This window comes from Trichechus manatus, unplaced genomic scaffold (genome assembly GCF_000243295.1).
Source record: "Trichechus manatus latirostris isolate Lorelei unplaced genomic scaffold, TriManLat1.0 scaffold00014, whole genome shotgun sequence".
In the NCBI taxonomy this organism is placed as follows: domain Eukaryota; kingdom Metazoa; phylum Chordata; class Mammalia; order Sirenia; family Trichechidae; genus Trichechus; species Trichechus manatus.
Window position 1 is genome coordinate 11,599,978 of NW_004443950.1, and position 20,851 is coordinate 11,620,828.

Sequence of the window (20,851 nt, forward strand, 5' to 3'; positions counted from 1 at the left end):
AAGAACTCACCTTTTGAGATCTACCTGCAGCATCAGACGCAGTTGTTACTTTCCTCCTCCCGGCAACCCTCTCTTCTTTCCGGTTTTACTCCTTCACTGGCTGCTCCTTCTCAGTTTCCTCCATCAACAGCGGCTCATCCCCCACCCCTAAACGTCTATTTCCAGAAGGCAGCCAGAGCGAGCCCTCAGGGCCTTTGTGCAGAACTTCCACTGCTGGAACACACGTCCTCAAGGCTGGCCCCCTCACTTCCTTCAGGTCTTTGCCTACGTGTCACTTTTTCAGTGAAGCCTCTTCCCTACCACCCTATTTAAAACTGCCACCCCTCCAGCCCTCTATCTCCTCTCCCTGCCTTAATCTTCTCTGTTGTGCTTACCACCAACTATACGTATTCCTTGTTCAGTGTTTCTCTCTCCTGACTAGTATGTCAGCTCCGGGATGGCGAAGGTTTATCTTTTGTTTACTGCTATATCTCTACTGTCTAAAACACTGCCTGGCACATAGTATGCCCTCAGTGAATATTTGTTGGATGAATGGTCACAACTTTTCAACTTTGCATGTTTGCTTTTTTAAATATACTGTATTGCGAATCTTGCAAGGGGCCCCCAGGCTCTTTAAACCTGAGAGTCTAAAGTATTCTTCTAAAAGGATCGCTATACTTAGGGCAGGTAACCACTGTGGTTTGCATTGACATAACGTCTAAAGTAAGGGCAGAGTACGTAGGCATTTAAGAAATATTTCTTGAAGGAATGACTCCGGAGTACAGCAGCAGTGTGTGGAGTATGAAGGGGTGCAGCAGGTTGGTTGTGGTGCTAGACGGTGCCTCTCCGGATGATCCCCTGTCTCAGACGGGGCCACCGTACACGTTAGCGGAGCTAAACCTCACGATGGTAAATTCACCGAAAAAGATGCGACACTTCTGCCAAGAACAAGGGCCCGATTGCGCAGCCGCAGAAGGAGCTGAGCGGGGCCTACGCAGCCGCGAAAGGAAGTGGGCGGGCGTGCGCAGCCGCAGAAAGAGCCAGCGGTCCGGAGCTATCTCAGTCCCGCGCAGTTTTGCTCCCGGCATGAGGCTGCTGGAGCCACCGTGGCAACCGATCTGGTGTTGTCCCTGCGCTCCTCACCGCGGCAGGTGAGGCCGGCTCCGCTGCTCCAACTTCGGGTCTCCAGCCCTCCTCCCCTCGGTCTCTGCCATCATGCTACTGCCCGTGTTCACTCTGAAACTGCGCCACAAAATCATCCCTCGCATGGTGGCCATAGGGCGCTACGACGGGACCCACCCGTGCCTGGCGGCCGCCACCCAAGCGGACAAGGTAACCGCTTCCGCCGCGCGGAGCCTGGGCCCCCGACGGCCCACTACCTCCGCGGGCTGTCCCCTGTGATCCCGCCCGCAGCCAGGGTTGCTAGGCGACCAGTAGTCACCTTGTAGCTCTCCATCCTGCGAGGAATAATGAGGTCTCACCTGAACGCCTTTCCTGAGTAGTTAACTGTTTCTGATCGTTGGGCGCTGAGACTCGGACAGTGTCGGAGTCCCTGTACAGATAGCGAAGCTGAGGCCCCGAGAAGGGAAGAGGCCCGGTAAGGAGAAACAATAGTAGATGACCCCAGAATCGAGCCCCTGGCTCACTTGCTTGGGCCCTTTTCCTACCATCACGCACAGCCTCTCGAGCCAAACAACTTTACAGAAAAATGAATGAATACAAAGATCTTTCGATCAAATGACTCAAGTTACGCTCTTGGCCTTTATCCATGTACATTCAGGTGTTTTCCCATAATTTATTCAGTAAACATTAGGTGTCTAACTATGTGCCAGCTACTGTGCAAAGTGTGGGAGTCAACAAAGATGAAAAAGACACGCTTATTCAACCTTCACAGACTTTTACTGAAAGCTTGCTTTGTGCTATATGTTGGGGATTTAGAGATAAAGCTGGAGTCCCTGATTTTGGAAAATTTACAGTCCAGAAGAGCAGCAGAGAAAACGAATTGTGCATTGTGTACTGATGGAGGCATGGGATACAGTGAGACCAAGGGGAAAAACTTCTAACAGGCACAAAGCCTTGTTACATGAGGCCAAGGGCAGCAACTCAACACAGGAGTAGTGGATCCTGACTCCACCTATGAGTGGATTCCAGCTCATAGTGACCCTATAGGGCAAAGTAAAACTGCTGTAATTGTTAGGGAAGCAGACTGCCACATCTTTTCAAGGCTGTAATCTTTATGGAAGCTGACTGACACATCTTTCTCCCGCAGAGCAGCTGGGGGGTTTGAACCACTGAACTTTCGATTAGCAGCTGAGCGGTTAACCACTGCACTACCAGGGCTCTTACTAATTCTGTACCTACTAATTTTGTGACCTTGGGCAAGATACTTAATAATAGCATCTACCATATGGGGTTGTTAAGAGGATTAAATAAGTTAATACACGTAAAGTGCTTGGCATATAGGAAATGCTCAATAATTGTTAGCTGTTAGGATTTTCTTTTTATTACTCCACTTTACTGATTAGAAATAGAGGTTCATAAAAGTTCAGAGCAGTGTCTGAGGCCGCTCAACTAGAAAATGGTGGAAATGAGATTAGAAAGCATGTTCTCGGACCCAGTGTGGATTTAATAAACTAGCATTTGTATAATGCTTTATAGTTTTCAAGACACTTTGTCACCTATGTTGTATGTTATCTCATATGATACTTGGGATATGTAATGGTTAATTTTCATATCTAATGGAGTAAAGCGCTAAATGCAGTGGCACGTAATAATTTAGCTGCTGTAAATGTTACGAGGCACTGCAGATGACAGCATCTGACGGCAGTTTTGAAGGAAATGATACTTGCAGGTATCTGGGGTAAGTGCCTTTCAGGCAGAAGGATCATCAACTGCAGAGGTCTTGAAGTGGAGATATGCTTGATGTGTTTCAGGAACACAAGGAGGTTGCTGGGGCTGGAATGGTATGAGAAGAGGCCATGAGGTCGCCCAGGTGTCAAAACGGTTAAAGTTCTCGGCTGCTAACCGAAAGGTTGGTGGTTTGAACTCACCCTGTGGCTCCATGGAAGAAAGACCTGGCAACGTCCTCCCATAAAGATAAAAAAAAAGTTGCCATCGAGTCGGTTCCAACTCATAGCGATCCTATAGGATAGAGTAGAACTGCCCCGTAGGGTATCCAAGGAGGGGTAGGTGGATTTGAACTGCCGACCTTTTGTTTAGCAGCCAAGCTCTTAACCACTGCACCACTAGGGCTCCAAGATTACAGCCTAAAAAACCCTTTGGGGCAGTTCTACTCTGTCACATGGAGTTGCTATGAGTTGTGGTCGACACACTGGTATCCACCAACATGAGGTAGCTAGGGGCTAGATCATACAGGGTTTTGTGGGCCATGGTCAACACACTGGTTTTATGTTGAGTATGTTGGGAAGCCACTGAGGGTTTTGATAAAGTGGGTGTTGGGATCTGACTTGTGTTTTAGGTAAAGGATAACTCTGGCTGCTATGCAAAAATGTACTGCAGTGGGGTGTGGGGAGATGGGTATAAGACTAGAAGCAGGGAGACCAGGCAAAAGTCTCTGTGGAAGCCCTTACATTAGAATGTGGCCTGAGTGGGAAGCAGGAACGCTTGATTCTATGATAGTTTCTCAAGATAGAGGGAAAAAAAGTAAGAAGGTCTGGTGTCTTTGTGTTTAGAACTCTAAACAAATTTGAAAAGTTCTGGCTTGATTTTTTATCTTAAGACTTTAAAAAAATAACTGCTAATATTTTATGATCCAAGTAATACATGAATATAGTCTCCTTCAAAAACAATTTACAGTTAAGGCTAAAATTCTTCTTGACTCCTGGGGCCTCCAAGTCTGAAACGATGTCTTTTGTCATTTCGCATAGGACACAATTGTAAACATGCAGCTGACAGACTGGGATCAGTCTCTGAGACCGAGGAAGGATATTTAAAAAAGGGTTTTGCAGGATGAACATATAGCGTTCTCCTCTGGAGACATTTTTCCTCTCACTATGGAGCTGAGTGAGTGGTCAGTTGAATTTACATTGTCAGCTGCATCCTCTTAGCGAGTCTAAACACTGCATGAACTTCAGCCAGTCTTTTGGAAGGAGCTTAAAATCATAAGCATAGGAGAGGACCGTTTGTTGTGTGATGGCGCTTGGCTCTTTCCTTGCCTGAGGGACAAGTGGGTCTCCCTGGGGACTCAATTTCTCCCAGCACAGAACAGCAGAGGGGAGCTGGGGAGAAGTCTGAGTCCTGGGACTCTTGCTCTTGGTGGCAGACCCCAAACTCTTTCTCTTCCAGTAACAGTGAATATGGTGTCCATAAGTTGTTTCCCCTCGTGTTCTTTCTCAGCAGATTTAATTACTAAAGGACTCTGTTAGAATTCTTTTGTTCAACCCAGAACTGTTATAAAAGGAAGTATGGTTGGTGGCTAGAGCTTAGGGTCTGCAGCCAGAGACCAGGCTTCATGTCTTAGTCCTGTCACTTGCCGGTCAGGAGAGTTCAGAAAGGGCTGTCAGCCCTCTGACTTCAGCTTCCTCATCCGTAAGTCCGGGGTTGTTGTGAGGATCAAGTGCAATACATTTATAAAAGCATGTTGTGAAGTATCACACACATGAAAACTACTATTATTATGGGAACACGAACACTATATTCTGTAGCTCTGCACCTTTTTAAAAAATATGTTTCTTGCCAGTCCTTTTGAAAATTATTCTTTATCAAATAGGCTACCTTAATGTAAGTAATGATTTAAAAATAATCCTGTTTGGATTTATACCAGAGGAATGAAATACTCATTTAAAATTACTGAGCTTTAGAACTAGAAGGAGCTTTTAGTCTAGTGTTCCCCAACCTTTTTTCCTGTCACCCCCCTGTGGAGCTTATTTTTTAAACAATGAAGATGTCCCCAGTGAAATTTTAATACTACAAATATACTGTATTTCTGTTTTTGTACTGTGGCCCTTTGAAGGGCCACAAACCTTTCTAACATCTAAGATTCCACCCCAGCCCCAGTTTCCCCCTTGGGAGTGATATCACCCCTCTTGAAATGCATGTTCTAGTCCAGACCTTTTTACAGATGAAGCCTGAGGAAGTCGAATGATTGATGCAGACACTCAGGTGATTATATTTATGATAGCTGAAGCTGCTGAATTAATTATCTTTGGGCCAATGATTGAATTCTCTGTTTTACTTCCTATAAGTTGATCAGAAAAAAAATGGTTTGTAAGAGTGCTTTGATACCCTGCTGATAGGTAGCATGGAAGGGACCTGATAAGCAACAACTAGATCTTGTTCAGGAGTCCCTGGGTGGCGCAAACAGTTAAGCACTTGATTATTAACCAAAAGGTTGACAGCTTGAACTCACTCAGAGGTGCCTCAGAAGACAGGCCTGGCAGTCTGTTTCTGAAAGGTCACAGCCTTGAAAACCCTGTGGGGCAGTTCTACTCTGCACACATGGGGTTGCCGTGAATCGGAATCTACTGGACGGCACCTAACAGGAACAACATATCTTTTTCATTACCTTATTCTTTATAAGGCCAAGAACCACTGGATTTCCATCACTCAGAATGCCTGAAAGCGAGCCGTACCCAGAACAGTGTACAAGTGTTTTAAGCCTTGTAGGTGATTGAAGTGACTTCTTGTTAACGTTGATATCTGTTACCAACCCAGTTCTTTTTAAAGAAATGTATGATGTTGATTTTACCTTTTTGTTACTTTAAGGGAGTGTATTTAACTGTTTTTGTTCTAGGTTTTTATTCACAACCCTCATACACGGAGCCAGCACTTCAGCGCATCCAGAGTCATCCAGAGCCCCCTGGAGTCCGATGTCTCTCTTCTGAACATTAACCAGGCAGTCAGCTGCCTGACCGCAGGAGTATTGAACCCTCAGCTTGGCTATGATGCTCTTTTAGTAGGGACACAGACTAATCTCTTGGCTTATGATGTCTACAATAATTCAGATTTGTTCTATAGAGAGGCAAGTGTACCCTTGTATAACCATAAAATGCCCACTATGAGTTCATGTCCGTTGGCTTTTTATGCTTAAAAGTGATCAGACATTTATTTTGGTATGTTTATGTTGTGGCTATTGTAATGTAGTTAAACAACATGGAGATTTTGCCATTTATGTCTGTTTATGTACTTGGAACTTACTTAGTCATGACCTAACTACTTGGTGACATTCCAGCTTGTTTCTCATGAGGTATATCTGTACACCGCTATTTGTCAAGAGTCAGGAAGCAGCAAACAGGTCTCCTGGTAGCCTTGCAATAGAGTTTAGTACAATAGTTTATAGGAGAAGTCCTTACCACAGCCTGCCTAAATGGCTACTGCAACTGTAATGCCCAAGTAATTCATATTTATTGTAGAAAATATAGGGAAGCAAAAAGAAAAAAATTAGCCATACTTTCTTCATCTAGAAATAACACTGTTAACTCTTTTAAATTTATTTATTCCAAAAGGAAATTATATTATGTTTATGTAGTTTATTAAAGAAGTCTGGGACATTTATCGATTCTGGATAGTGGGAATATGGGTGTTTGTTTTACTATTCTTTGTACTTTTGGGGAACTTTACATTTAAAACAAATAGTAGTAAGAGAATTGGGTAATAAGTTTCAAAAAGATTTCCATCTAAGATGGTTAAAATAAATTAACAGAGTTTGGGTGCTTAAAGGCATAAAGCCTTGATTCTTTGGAAAATTTGACCTCTATAACCTAGAGATCCTAGAGAGCCCTGGATTATTGTGGTAGATTAGTGTGAGAGGCAAAGGGCCCAAGGTAAGTCTGAATCTGCTCTTGTCCTGGCATAACCACAGTGACTGTCCCCAGCGGACAGCCCTGGCCAGCCTCTCAGGCAATGACGTGGCTCCTAACAAATAATGACAGAGGAATATGAGTATCCACGTGAAAATACAGATTTATGTTAGCTCAGTTGTGCCCGGACATCATTGCATCTGAGATTGTGTGTCTTCTTTTTCTTCTTAGGTAGCAGATGGGGCAAATGCAGTTGTGTTGGGGACGTTGGGAGACATTTCCTCTCCCCTTGCGATTATTGGTGGAAATTGTGCCCTGCAGGGTTTTGATCATGAAGGAAATGATCTCTTTTGGACGGTATGAGGAACAAAACATTCTGTTTACTACTCTTAAATATTTTTACTCTGAATGTTCTTTAGTTGTGTGTGTTTGTTCTGTTTTTTAATTTTTAACCATTGAGTGTACTGAGTAATAAACATTTATCATTCAGTTCTGTATATTAAAAAAAGATATGAGTAATTTGAATAACACCTATTGGTGGTTTGTACTATCCTGTCTTTTGTGTAGGTAATATAAATGGATTAAGTGAAGAAAGATGACATATTAACGATTTTTGGGTTTATTTTCAGGTTACTGGAGATAATGTTCATTCCTTGGCCTTGTGCGACTTTGACGGTGATGGGAAGAAAGAGGTATGTGGGGGAGGAGTTACATCTTGTGTGTTCAGCTGAATGAATTTTTCGTGACAGTGGTCTTAGTGTTGAGAGAAATGTTAGTGTCTCATGGTTGATTTTGGTGCTCTGTTGCCTAAGTGATGAGCTAACTGGCCTCATTTGTCTTTTTTTCCTCCTTTGAACAGTAAGCCACTTGTTTTTGTCTAATCCATAGATCAAGGCCATGATGTTTCAAAGACCCAGGTAGGGGAGAGAGAGCAGAATAGTTAATGGAACCTCAGTCATAGTCACAGTCTTATAATTTGCTTCTTATGTTTTGAAACCATGTTAGTAAGTGGTTTTCAATTTTGGCCAACTTTCCCAAGAATCTGAACATTTGAAAGACTGACTAGCTCTAAGCCTTTGAAATGATTCTAATGGTTACCCCAGAAATTAACTTCTTGAGCAGCCAGTCGATGTGAGGTATTGTTGACCCAGCAGTTAGAGGAAGCCTTCCTGAGCGCTAGGTTATTGGAGAGTTGGAATTCTTGGTGACAGTAGCAGCATGGAGCCCTCGTGGTGCAGTGGTTAAGCCGTCAGCCACTAACCAAAAGCTTGGTAATTCAAATCCACCAGCCACTCCTTGGAAACCCTGTGAGGCAGTTCTACTCTGTCCTGTAGGGTGGCTTTGAGTTGGAATTGACTTGACGGCAGTAGGTTTGGTTTTGAGGTGTTTAGTAGCAGCATGCAAAGTACTGTATCTTTTTTGTTTCATTTATTTAAATTTTGCTGTGTTCACTTAACTGAATATACATGATTTCCCCCTCCCTTCAGCTTCTTGTTGGATCTGAGGATTTTGATATCAGAGTTTTTAAGGAAGATGAGATTGTGGCAGAAATGACAGAAACAGAGGTAAGAAGTGCCACCTCAGAATTATACCAGCTTCGGGCAAGATAGATTACACCACAGTCAAATGTAACATCAATGAGAGTGCTAGGACATCTTCTGACAACCCAGGTAGTTTAAGGCTAAAAACTGTAGTGATTAAACAGAGCTGTACGTTACAGAGAAAGAAGCATTTAAAAACTGTCGATTAAGATAAATATTTTGAAAAGACTGATTAAACAGAGAAAAATTATTGAATATAATTGTACACATAAAGGCATCTCCTTTAATGACTTAATACATGTAAATAACCCAATCCAAAACCAAACTCACTGCCATTGAGTCAAGTCTGACTCATAGCGACCCTGTAGGACAGAGTAGGACTGCCCCATAGGGTTTCCAAGGCTGTAAATCTTTACCAAAGCAGACTGCCACATCTGTCTCCTGCGGAGTGGCCAGTAGGTTCAAACCACCAACCTTTTGGTTAGCAGCTGAGTGCTTTAACCACTGCACCACCAGGGCTCCTTAATACATGTAAATAATAATAATTATGGCAACTATTTATATTGCACCTAATATATGCCAGGCACTATTCTATATGCTTTACATTAGTGCTAACTCATTTAGTGTTTACAGCACTCTATTAGGAAGGTGTTACTATGATTCCCATTTTTACAGATTAGGAAACTGAGGCACCAGGATGTTAAGTTACTTACCCAAGGTCACACAGCTATTAAGTGGCCTGGCTAGGATTTGAACTTTTGTGCCTCCTCCTCCTCATCATCATCATGTGTATTAAATGGGACTGAAGTGCATAAGTGAGATTTTATACTTTTTTCTCTTCATCCAAATTAAGGTACTTATGCACATTTCTGTAGGTAAACTTAAAAACTTAGGTATTAGAGAACTTGCTGATTTTTTGGTGATTAGAATCACTCATATAATTGAACCTGAGTTTAAACTTTGCTTTTTTTAAAAGCATTATCTAAGGATAGTCTTCATCTTTTATAGTTTTGACATTCTTAGGATATTTGCTGCTAGTTTTCAGGAATCAGGCAACACTGAAACAGGGATATTCTGAATTAAAGATGGAGAAGAGGGGAAAGGAGCAATGACTTGTGAACATTGTAAACGCAAAGGAAAAAACCAGCAGAAGGGAGCCTTAGAGAGCAGCATGGTGGAAGTCTGGAAGACTTAGTCATGTGGTGCTCAGGGGTCTGTACGAAAAGCCTGGCTTCAACACAGATCTTGACCACATGTCCTTCAACTGCTTGCTTCTCGCCAGTTACCTACAGAAGTTATCTAGGAAAGTCAGACTTCTGTTCCCTAACATACATAAAAGGAGACCAAAAAGCAAAACTTGCACATTGATGTATAAAGTTTTATCAGTGATTTTAACTATACCTTTATCATTAAACAAATAATTCCTTTTGTAAGAATCAGCACAAAGCTGGTTCCTGTGAGGCAGAGGTTAAAGATGTCCCAAATGTCTAACTTTTCCGAGCTGCTGTACCACTCCATCATCTCTAATATCAACTACTCTCTCTTGCCTCAGTACTCTCCTTCCTGTCTTTGGGTCCGCTAATTTGCTGCAACGTCTTACAGAACTCATGAACCATATAAAGGAAATAGCTTATGCAGTTGTAGAGGCTGGCAAGTTCCAAATTTGTGGGTCAGGCATAGACTTCTCTCTGGCCCTCAGTCTCTGCCCAAAGACACTCAGCTTTCTCTCTCCACGGGCCAGGAAGCCTGCTGTACTGTCTCCTGCGAGTCTTCTGCCAGTCTCTGCTTCTTTGGCAGTGGTGGGCTCTCCTCTCTGCTCTGGAATTGGCTCTCTTTTAAGGCAAAACTGACCAATCCCCTCTTTGGGCCACAATTATTTCATTTGCACAGCCCCACCCAATCAGCTGTATGGGAGTCACAAGACCATGGCTAGAAAGGGCACACACAGAAGTAATTAATCGCACTGCAGTCGTATAGTGGGAGTCAGATTGTCACGTAGTCATGCTTGACATTTTACGTGTTCACAGTTACTATAATTATTAAAATGATAGTTGTGGATAGAGTAGAGATGAAAGGGAGAAATGAGTGTCAAAAAACATCCGTCTGAAGACGTGTGACTGTATAGGGGCTTCTGTTTTCTGTGTATATGCTAATGTGTGGTTTTCTGGAGAGAGGATCCTTAGCTTTCACTAGATTCTTAAAGGGGTTTGCCACCCTCTTCCCCCAAAAATGTCTTGAGAATCACCGGCCTGTAGGTCTTGTGTCCTGTATTATCATATCCCTTTCACTCCAATTTGCTGTAAATTTTTTCCCATTTCATGGGACTCATTTACGTTTTGTGGGATTTCTGTTTACTGTCCATACTAGTTGTGAAGATGTATTCTTTGAAACAGCTTTTTGCTAAATCCTAGAGAAGGACAGAAGAATATGTAATAGAGTGAGGGATTTGAGGCAACTGTTGATCCTCTGATGTCCCTGGGTTGCACAAACAGTTAAGCGCTCGGCTCCTACTCAAAAGGTTGGATGTGTGATCCACCCAGAGGCATCTCGGAAGAAAGGCCTGGTGATCTGCTTCCGAAAGGTCATAGCCTTGAAAGCCCTATGGAACACAGTTCTACTCTGACACACATGGGGTCATCATGAGTTTGAATCACCACCTGGTAGTGCTGGTTGATTCTGTCGTTCACAGAAGAAAGAAACTGCGTATAGTCCCGGACTTACGACAGGCTTCTGTTCCTGGGACTCTGTTGTAAGTCGGTTCTGATGTAATTCGAATACTTTCATTCTTTTTTAAATTTTCCATTATTATTGCCTTTTACTATCAGTATCTTTGTAAATCTGATCTTTATTTGTCCTTGAGGGTTGAAAACGTTACATTTAAACTTAGAGATATATTGTAATACATAAAAAAAATGCAGATTATTAAAAAAAAGGACAGTCGTAAGTGCAGTTCACCATAACTCAAATATGTTGTAAGTCAGAGACTACCTGTAATGAACTGTTGAAAGACTGAGGGACTTAGGAATCTGGGGTAAACTTATAAAAATGTAGAATTTATAAAATTGTTCATTTATGAGACCATTTTCCTGTCTTCTCGGTTTGATTTTACTCCTGGCTCAAATGTCTTTTCACAGATCAGCAAAATCAGAATTCGTTTGACAGTTGAATACTACTAAATATTGCCAGAAGAATGCCTTGAGCTAAATAATTCTAGAATCCTACACAGCACTTTGTTTTTTTGTGGTGTCTTTACCTGGTTTTGGTATCAGGGTTATACTGGCTTCACAGAATGAGTTTGGGAGTATTCCATCCTTTCCTATGCTGTGAGATACCTTCAGTAGTAGTGGTGTTAACGCTTCCCTGAAAGTTTGGTAGAATTCTCCAGTGAAACCATCCGGGCCAGGGCTTTTTTTTTTTTGTTGGGAGTTTCTAAATTACCTTTTCAATGTCTTCTTTTGTTATAGGTTTATTTAGTTGTTCTACCTCTGTTTGTGTTAGCTTAGGCAGATAGTGAGTTTCCAGAAATTTGTCTGTTTCCTCTAGGTTTTCAAATTTCCTACATAGCACTTTGTATCCCAAGTGAAGTGAAGTGGGTGGTTTTGTAGAAAAGCTGTACGAATAAAGGAAATTACGTAACCATTCTCTGCTTTGTACAATTTACTTCTGAACGCCCCTTGTATTAGATTCAGAATTAGAAAGTAGATCCAGAATTAGAAAGTAGATCTGCAGGATCACAGATATCATTAAGCTTTTGTTTTAACATTAAGATAATTTTGTTCATTATCTAAAATTTTATCCTGCTAAGGATGTTAAGGAGCCCTGGTGACACAGTGGTTAAGAGCTTGGCTGCTAACCAAAAGGTGGGTAGTTCTAATCCACCAGCTTCTCCTTGGAAACCCTATGGGGCAGTTCTGCCTTGTCCTGTAGGGTCACTGTGAGTCAGAATCGACTTAACAACAACAGATTAAGGATGTTAATTCCTTGAACAGTCCTGTAAATATTTCTGTATAATATACGTATTCTGTGTATTGTTACATACGCATACAAAGTGGGTTTTCACTTTTCAAGGGATTGTATTTCCTTCTAAGATAGTCTTCACTTCTAGCAAACAATAAATGATGTCATAGAAAAGTATACATGTAAGAGTATACTTATTCAGTTGTGGGTTGTTACAAGTCTTATTTCTAAAAATTAGACTATAGGACATTATAAATTAAGGGAAAACTGGAATAACCATTAAAACCTTACAGGTTGTGTTTATAACATCTCGTGTACATATTTTAGATCTTGTGTGCTCAGCGAGAATTTCCTCCTTAATCCCTCAATTTATTTATTTATAATTTGCTGAAACTTGCCACTTACTCTTGATCTGAGACACCAGACTTTGTGAGTTTATTTAAATCTGATTATCCATCTCTGAAGTAGATGACATGGATCAGAGAGAAGAGGAATCTATTTCCCACAAAGGGATTGGAAATGCATTTAAGTCTAATTTTAACACACGTGTAGCAAAACGTGTAATTTTATTAAGCTATACTTCACATTAGATTGAGCCTTAATGAAAAGATGTTATATTGTTACATGTTCTTTTTACAGATAATCACCTCTCTTTGTCCCATGTATGGCAATCGATTTGGTTATGCCCTTTCTAATGGCACAGTTGGAGTTTATGACAAAATGGCCCGATACTGGAGAATTAAAGTTAGTATGATTCAGCCTCTGATATTCAGAGATTTTATGCTTGTTGAGTATACTAATTATTGGAATTATTTTTCAGTCCAAAAATCATGCCATGAGCATTCATGCTTTTGACCTGAATTCTGATGGAGTGCCTGAACTGATAACTGGTTGGTCCAATGGGAAGGTACGTTTAAGTAGCAAAGTAGAAGTAGAAGTCAAAATAATAATTGCTGGATATGTATTGGCTGTATGAACCAGAACACTAATGTGAAAATATATACCTCCTAAGAAGCAGATTTAACATGACAATCTTTCCACATTTTTTCTTCCTGCTTTAGTTAACAAGTGCTACAGATTAAATGGGTGTCTTCTCAGTTTTATAAGCCCTGTTTGAAGGAAAACCTCCAGGAAGATTCTTTCTATATTTTATCCTTGAAGGAAGGAAAATCCATTTAATCAGATTGATTCTAGGTGTCGGCCAGTAAAAAAAAAAAAAGGATTTTAATAACCTAAAAATTAACTCTTTGAATTACTGTTATCTAATAAATCTTCAAAACTGACCCAAAACTTAGTGGGGAGAATGATGTTAGCACATCATTTTCCCAGGTATAACTTTAAGATAAAATCTTTTTGCTTTTATTCTATTTTAACTTCAAATCAGAATTTTCTGTAGTCTTTGGGCAAGTTGGGATTGCCTTGTTAGAAACTGCCTGAGTAGCCAGCAGATCTGCAGGGATTCCATTTGCCAGGGCTTTCTTTTCTGTTAATACTGGATTGCCTGAAGGGGTTCGCTGATTCCTATCTTTTCTATTCTTTCATTTTTCTTTACTTCTGGCCAGTACCTTTGGTGTTGTATGAATAACTAATTCTAAAAAGTTGTTGTTTCCTGCTTCTCCACTTGGTTTTGTCTTTGGTATGGGCACTAAAAATTATCCGGGAAGACTTTGTGGTTGCGTATCAAGAAATTCAGAAGTTCCTAAAACAGACCATTTTCTGGGAAAATATAAATAATTATGATTGATTCAAGAATTTTAAAACTACTGGACTGATAACAATGAAACAAACTGAGACAGTTATCTAAGAGTTACCTCCAAATATGATTCTGGCCCTAGATATTGTTATGGTTAAATGCTTTGTAAGGACTTTCTGTCATATAATCTGTTCCAGAGCATTAAAAAAAGATAAGAAAATTACACTGTTCATTACATAAGTAGAAAGACTGGTAACAGAAATAGCAGAGAAAAGGAAGATCTGCAGATCTAGTCTGTGAATGTAGATGCAAAACTATGAAATAAATACTACTAGCAAATTAACTTTGTCTTTAGTAGGTCACTTGTTGAGCTGGAGGGCCATCCTGTATCTTAGGGCAAAAGCTCCATGTTGAATAAAGCAAAGGAGCAGAATGTCCACAGGAATATTAATTTGGAGTCCTGCTTCTTAGTTAGCAAATGAGCCCTTTGTATTTGCTAAATAATGTAGAGTTGTGGTGTCAGAGGCTGTTAAGTAGCTAGGCTTTAACTAGAAAGAAGCAAGTTCATTGTGAGACAGAGGGTTATATTAATGTGCTAAGAGCTTCGGTAAAATACAGGTCATTCATTACATGACAGGCTTTAGCATCTGTAATTTTCAGACTTAAATGATGTTGTTGTTAATAACATGGATACTTGAGGGTGATGTACTCCAGACACGGGCAGGGGCTAGTAGTAGGACGTGACTGTAATTACCTTATTTTTTGGTTGCAGACTTTTGCCCAGAAGGGTGTTTATGAGAAGACAAAAGTAGTGAATGGCAATGGTCATTGAAATGATCGCTCTATCAGATTTCATCCTGCTAACCTTTTATTGATAATCCCTGTGTTCTTGCCAGGAACAAAGTCATCATTTTAATCGATTGTCCATCGTTATTGTCTTAGAGATGCATTTGTTTCTGATCAGTCAGTTATTTATTTGCCCAGTCTCTTGGGAAGAGGAGACTCAAAGAGGAGAGGAGAGCTCCCTAAGGTATCTGAATAGTTCTCATGGGGACAAAGGACTCTTAGGAGGATTGTTATAAAAGGTTGTGTGGTGCAAGACTGGGCTAATTCAACATTTTTCAAACTTTATGTATAAATAAAGATGATGTTTTCATCCAGAGCGGACATTCATTGTGTACCTTTATGTGTCAGGCGCTGTTCTAGGTGCTTTACATGAGTTACCTCCTTCAGTCCTCATTGCAACCTGATGAGATGTAGGTACTGTTATCTTCCCTTTGCTCTTGTTATTGATCCCCAGAGGAGGAGGCCAGGCACAGAATGGTTAAGAAACTTGCCTAGGATCTGATAGGTAGTAAGTGGGCAGAGCTGGAATCTGAACCTGGGCAGTTTGGCCATGGAGCCTGTGTTGCTGTAACAGAAATACCACAAGTAGATGGCTTTAACACACAGAAATTTATTCTCTCACAGTCTAGGAGGCTGAAAGTCCACATTCAGAGCGCTGGCCCTAGGGGAGGCCTCTCTCTCTGTCGGCTCTGGGGAAAGGTCCTTGTCTCTTTGAGCTTCTGCTCCTGGGCGATTTTCATGTGGCTTGGCATTTCTCTTCCTCCATCTCGGCTTGCTTGAGTGCTTGTTTAATCTCTTTTATATCTCAAGAGATTGACTTAAAACACACCCTGCACTAATCCTGCCTTATTAACATAAAGACAGTCCATTCCCAAATGGGATTATAACCACAGGCATAGAAGTTAGGATTTACAACACATATTTTTGGAGGACACAATTCCATCCATAACAGAGCCCATGCCCTTTTGTGCTATGCTGTATATATTACATATACTGTTTCACCAGACCCATTTCTTCAAATGAAATATTACATGGAAGGCCAGTATGTAAAACAGCTTTTATTTAAAAAGAGAAGAAGAAAGCAGAGCTGGCTGAGGTGCCTGTGGTCTCTCTTGGCCCCAGTGGTTATAGGTACCTCTTGAGAAGCTTCAGGGCTCCATGGAGCACTCTTGAAAACTGCTAGACTAAATGAACTTTAAGGCGGATTTTAACTTCAAAATTATGTGTTTTTTAAAAAACTGTTCCCTAAGGGATTTTTCAAGTTCTTGTTTTATTTTTAGGTCGATGCTCGAAGTGACCGAACTGGGGAGGTCATCTTTAAAGACAACTTCTCTTCTGCAATTGCTGGTGTGGTTGAGGGCGATTACCGGATGGATGGCCACATACAGCTGATCTGCTGTTCAGTGGACGGAGAAAGTAAATCGGGTCAAAATGTCAGGAAATTCCACTATAAAGTGTTTGCACTGAGATCTTCTGGTTCTAAAAAATTCACCTAGGTTGGGGAGTTGAGAACTTAGGCTTTCGGTTTTTAAAAACAGGTAATTGATGACTCTACTTGGGATATTCTGAGGTCTGGAGAGTGATTTTTTCCTTCTCTTCAGTCCGGGGCTACCTGCCAGGCACTGCTGAGATGCGGGGGAACCTCATGGACACAAGCGTGGAGCAGGACCTAATCCGGGAGCTCAGCCAGAAAAAACAGAATCTGTTGCTGGAGCTCCGTAACTATGAGGAAAACACCAAGGTGGGTCCTAATGTGAAGGGGAAATGGAGCTGAAAAGCGGAGAATGACCAGGAGGATTGAAAGAATGAGCGTGTCCATGTCTGCCAGGGTGTAGGCTCCCTCCTGCCACCGGTGGAGGAGCAGACTCCTTCAGCCTTCTTGCTGGTGTCAGAGTTAACAGTTAAGTTGGAAGCCGGTGGGGTGTTTTGCAGGCTGAATCGAGCAGTCCACTGAGTGAGGCTGATGGGCATCGGGGCATTATCCCAGCCAATACCAAGCTCCACACCGCCCTCTCAGTTAATCTGGGGAGTGAGACTCAGGCTGCTCACGCAGAATTGTGCATTTCCACTTCTAATGGTAAGAAATTATTTACAGCTGGCGTGTGTGGGCACCTGGGCCATCTTGGAGGAGTTCTTGAATTGCTTGCTGTTTTCGTTTTTCCTTGCAGACACCATCATCCGAGCAGTGCTGATTTTTGCAGAGGGAATTTTTATAGGTGAAAGCCACGTGGTACACCCCAGCATTCACAACGTCTCCAACTCCATCTGCATCCCAATTACACCTCCCAAAGATGTCCCTGTGGATCTGCACTTGAAAACCTTCGTGGGTTACAGGAGCAGGTGACCCCTTGCCAGTCATAGCTCATTTCCAGGCAGCATTTAGAGGAGGGCGAGATGTGTAGATTTTCCATTATGCCATGGACTCTGGGGGGCCAGAGAAGCCATTTAATGGTTCTGTTCACCCCGTTAAGGTTTCCCATAACCTTTTATTTCTCTAATTTGAAGTCTTTCAAAAAGCAAAGGGTATGTAAGTTTTAGGTGGTTATTTTCTGTTTTTAGTCAGATGCTCTCACGTACACAAAAGTTTAAAAAATATGTTTAACTGATGATTTGTCAACTCCGATTTTGGCCCCTAAGACTACAGGGCTAGAACACACCTTCATGTTAGGGTTATATATAACCTCAGCTAGTGGGAAAAAAAAAAACTCCAAAAAACAAGACACTAGATTTGTGGAAGATAAAAGCATTTTCACAGTTCCTTTAGGTTTTTTTAAACCCTTGGTGCATATGTGTATTTATATGTAGACCCATGCTATCTCTAGATCCCAAGCCCTATTACTGAAGAACTTTAGCCCTCAAATTTTGGGGGGTTTTCTTCAGTGAAACCATTAAATATCAACTTGATGGCCCACTAGTGATTTTATATTTATGTTTTGGGCTTTGCACGTTGAAATAACATTGTACACAAAACATTCTCTTGTGTTCATTGGTTGGCCATAGCACCCAGTTTCATGTATTTGAATTGACAAGACAGCTCCCTCGGTTCTCCATGTATGCTCTAACCAGCCCAGACTCTGCCAGCGAGCCACTCAGTTATGTTAACTTTGTCATTGCCGAACGGGCGCAGAGGGTGAGTGCCTTGCTTTTGTCTTTCAGTAGTTTTGCACTTTAGAATCCTCTAGATGCTATATCCTAGAAAGGGGGAAATTACATGAATGTGTTAGGTTGGTAGCAGTAAATATGATATGAAAGAGTTAATGTAGCTTGGATTTGGCTCGTAGCCTGTAAGAAAAATATTGCTAAAATATCTTCTCTCACTTTGAAAGAATACATACATTATTTACCTGGGCAGTTGTTAGTCACAGGTGAATTCTTACCAGTTTTTAATTCCTTTCTCTCTTGTGATGGCCTTAGTTTGGCTGTTCTGACCTAGTGGTTCATGAGGAACCTGTATCAAGATAGAAAGAGAGTGGGACTTGGAGCTAGGAATTTTGGGAGGTTCAAGCACTACCTTGGCTAATTAAATTAGTAGTGATCTTGGGGAATCCCCCTCACAAATTTGAGCCTCAGTTTTCTTACTTATTACTATATAAATAATATATATTTATAATGAAACCCACCTCATAGGGAGGCCTTGAGGATTACGTGGTTAGTGGGACAGCACCTTGCAAAGTTGAAAGGACTAATACCAGTGTCTGGGCTTCAGAATCCGCAGTGAGGCTTTTTAATCATGTAGATTCTCAGGCCCTTGCCTGGTCTGTGGAACCAGAAACTCTATAGGTGGGCCCTTTCAAAAGGCCCCACAGGTGGTTCTTACGTGTTGCAAACCACTGGAAAGTATTATTAACATTAAAACTTACTCTGTACTAATTGTGTGAATGTGTCCAGTGTTTGTGGTGTGTGTGCATGTAGAATTCATTTAACATTTTTTAAAGAATAGAATGGTATTTTAAGCAGATGACATAGTCAAAGATACACCCACAGAGGAGCTGCTCTGTAGAATTAGCATCATACTTGAATTGTTTATATAGTGCATCTCAGATTATCTCTAAGGAGAAAATGCTATAAAATCATGCATGTTGTGGGGCCAGACATAATTTTGAATGTTACTTGGGAACTTGTATGAGGTGGGAAAAGAGAGTATGCTTAGTGTTTTCTTGGTGGGAGGTGAGGTATAATTCTTTTTTGTTTTTTAACCAAGCAATAAAACTAGAAAGAAGGATAACTGGTCTTCTCAAGAATGACTGTACTTTAAAAATGGAAATTCATTTCATTGTATTCATTTTTAAGGTTGTAATATGGCTCAACCAGAACTTTCTGTTACCAGAAGACACTAACATTCAGAATGCTCCATTTCAAGTGTGTTTCACATCCTTACGGAATGGTGGCCAGCTGTATATAAAAATAAAACCTAGTGGAGAGGTAATGTTTATGTCATGTTGTTGTTGGTTGCCGTAGAGACGGTTCCGACTCACAGGGCATAGATTTCTCACATAATCTTTGCCATTCTTTGCAAAGTGAAGCCCAAGATGCCAGTCAAGCATCCAGAAGCAGAGGTCTCAAGGCCATAAACCACATATTTCAATCTAGTCTGTTAGTGTTACCATCTTAGACCATGAGGAATACAGGCAGTCCCCGGATTACGAATGAGTTCTGTTCCTAAGTCTTTCTTTAAGTGGAGTTTGTACGTTAAGTCGGAACAGTTAGGTACGGTTTGTATCTAACATCAGTTAGTCAAATGTTTGTGTTAGTCTATAGTATATAGTGCACCTTTCTATGCATAAAAAACATTAAAGAAACCCAGATACACTAAAACATCTTTAACATAATAAGAGTAATAATAATGTTTTGATTCACATCACAAAGTAGCACGTTTGTTACTACGAACCATTGTATGCACCTCAAATTTTTAATATAATATCCTTGAGGGGTGGGAGGGGCTGGGGGTGGTTCATAAAAGTAGGATGTTTGTAACCCAGGGACTGCCTGTAATCTAGAACAGCAGTTTTCTCTCCTCAAAGCCCTGGTGGTGTAGTGGTTAAGGGCTACGGCTGCTAACCAAAAGGTCGGCAGTTTCAATCCACCAGGCACTCCCTGGAATCTCTACGGGGCAGTTCTACTCTGTCCTATAGGTCACTATGAGTTGCAAATGACTTGACGGCAACAGGTTGGCTCTCCTTCCCTTCAACCCTTCCTTCTCTAATTTGGAAAAGTTTGGGAATACAGAGGTAAACAGACGTCTTCACTATTTGAATGATTTTCTCCTTTAGTTTATGAGGCTAGAGGATTGATCTTTCAGCAAGCTGCTGGAAGTAATGGATGTGGTTTGTAATATTCTTGAGGGCTGGAACATTTATGCATCCCCACATATGAATACATGCTCAATAAATATGTTGGATATGGTGAAGTTCAAGCGCTATTTCAGATAAATCTGTTTACTATCTGAGGATGCTAAACTTGTCTGTTTTTTCTCTGGTTAGATTACTGTAAATACAGATGATATTGATTTGGCTGGTGATATCATCCAGTCAATGGCATCATTTTTTGCTATTGAAGACCTTCAGGTAGAAGCGGATTTCCCTGCCTACTTTGAGGAATTACGAAAGGTGCTGATTAAGGTGAGGGCACGTAGTGGATGCATTTGTGAGAATGTGGTACTCTTATGTTTGAAATGTTTCTTTTAGAATATTAAGATACTAAAAATGTACTTAGATTATGCAATAGTCATGTTTTAAAGAATTTTTGGAAATTTTAAAAATCATAATTAGGAACTAGTATTCGAGAGTTCACTTAGTTAAAAGATTTCTCCTATAAAAGTAAGTGGTTAGCTCTTGACCACCCTGTTTTTGTTTGGTTTAGTGGGATACCTAAAAAAAAAAAAGTCATATTAACTTTTTCTTTGCTACCCCTTCATCTTGTCTGTTGGTCTAGTGCTTTCCAACAACTCTAATTCAACATCAAAAAAGCAAAAGGAGCCCCATAGACACATCCAAACTCCCTGAGGGACTGAATTGCTGGGCGGAGGGCTGTGGGGACCATGGTCCCGGGGAACATCTAGCTCAATTGGCATGACACAG

The 20,851-nt window shown here is 41.1% G+C and overlaps 1 protein-coding gene across 2 annotated transcripts in view; it reads left to right on the forward strand.

Annotated features, from left to right (window-relative positions):
• Positions 1 to 972: 972 nt before the first annotated feature.
• The window catches only part of BBS2 (Bardet-Biedl syndrome 2), a 26,316-nt gene continuing 6,437 nt past the window's right edge, over positions 973 to 20,851 (forward strand). The window contains exons 1-14 of one of the 2 annotated variants that reach the window (XM_004371569.2): positions 973 to 1,311; positions 5,732 to 5,959; positions 6,969 to 7,094; positions 7,367 to 7,429; positions 8,225 to 8,302; positions 12,875 to 12,979; positions 13,056 to 13,142; positions 16,055 to 16,190; positions 16,376 to 16,515; positions 16,707 to 16,851; positions 16,943 to 17,114; positions 17,775 to 17,904; positions 19,065 to 19,196; positions 20,255 to 20,392. In XM_004371569.2, the coding sequence (XP_004371626.1) occupies positions 1,195 to 1,311; positions 5,732 to 5,959; positions 6,969 to 7,094; positions 7,367 to 7,429; positions 8,225 to 8,302; positions 12,875 to 12,979; positions 13,056 to 13,142; positions 16,055 to 16,190; positions 16,376 to 16,515; positions 16,707 to 16,851; positions 16,943 to 17,114; positions 17,775 to 17,904; positions 19,065 to 19,196; positions 20,255 to 20,392 (1,797 nt within the window). In that variant the 5' untranslated portion in view covers positions 973 to 1,194. The remainder of the gene's footprint in view (positions 1,312 to 5,731; positions 5,960 to 6,968; positions 7,095 to 7,366; positions 7,430 to 8,224; positions 8,303 to 12,874; positions 12,980 to 13,055; positions 13,143 to 16,054; positions 16,191 to 16,375; positions 16,516 to 16,706; positions 16,852 to 16,942; positions 17,115 to 17,774; positions 17,905 to 19,064; positions 19,197 to 20,254; positions 20,393 to 20,851) is intronic. The other variant, XR_002823205.1, reaches the window with a different exon arrangement.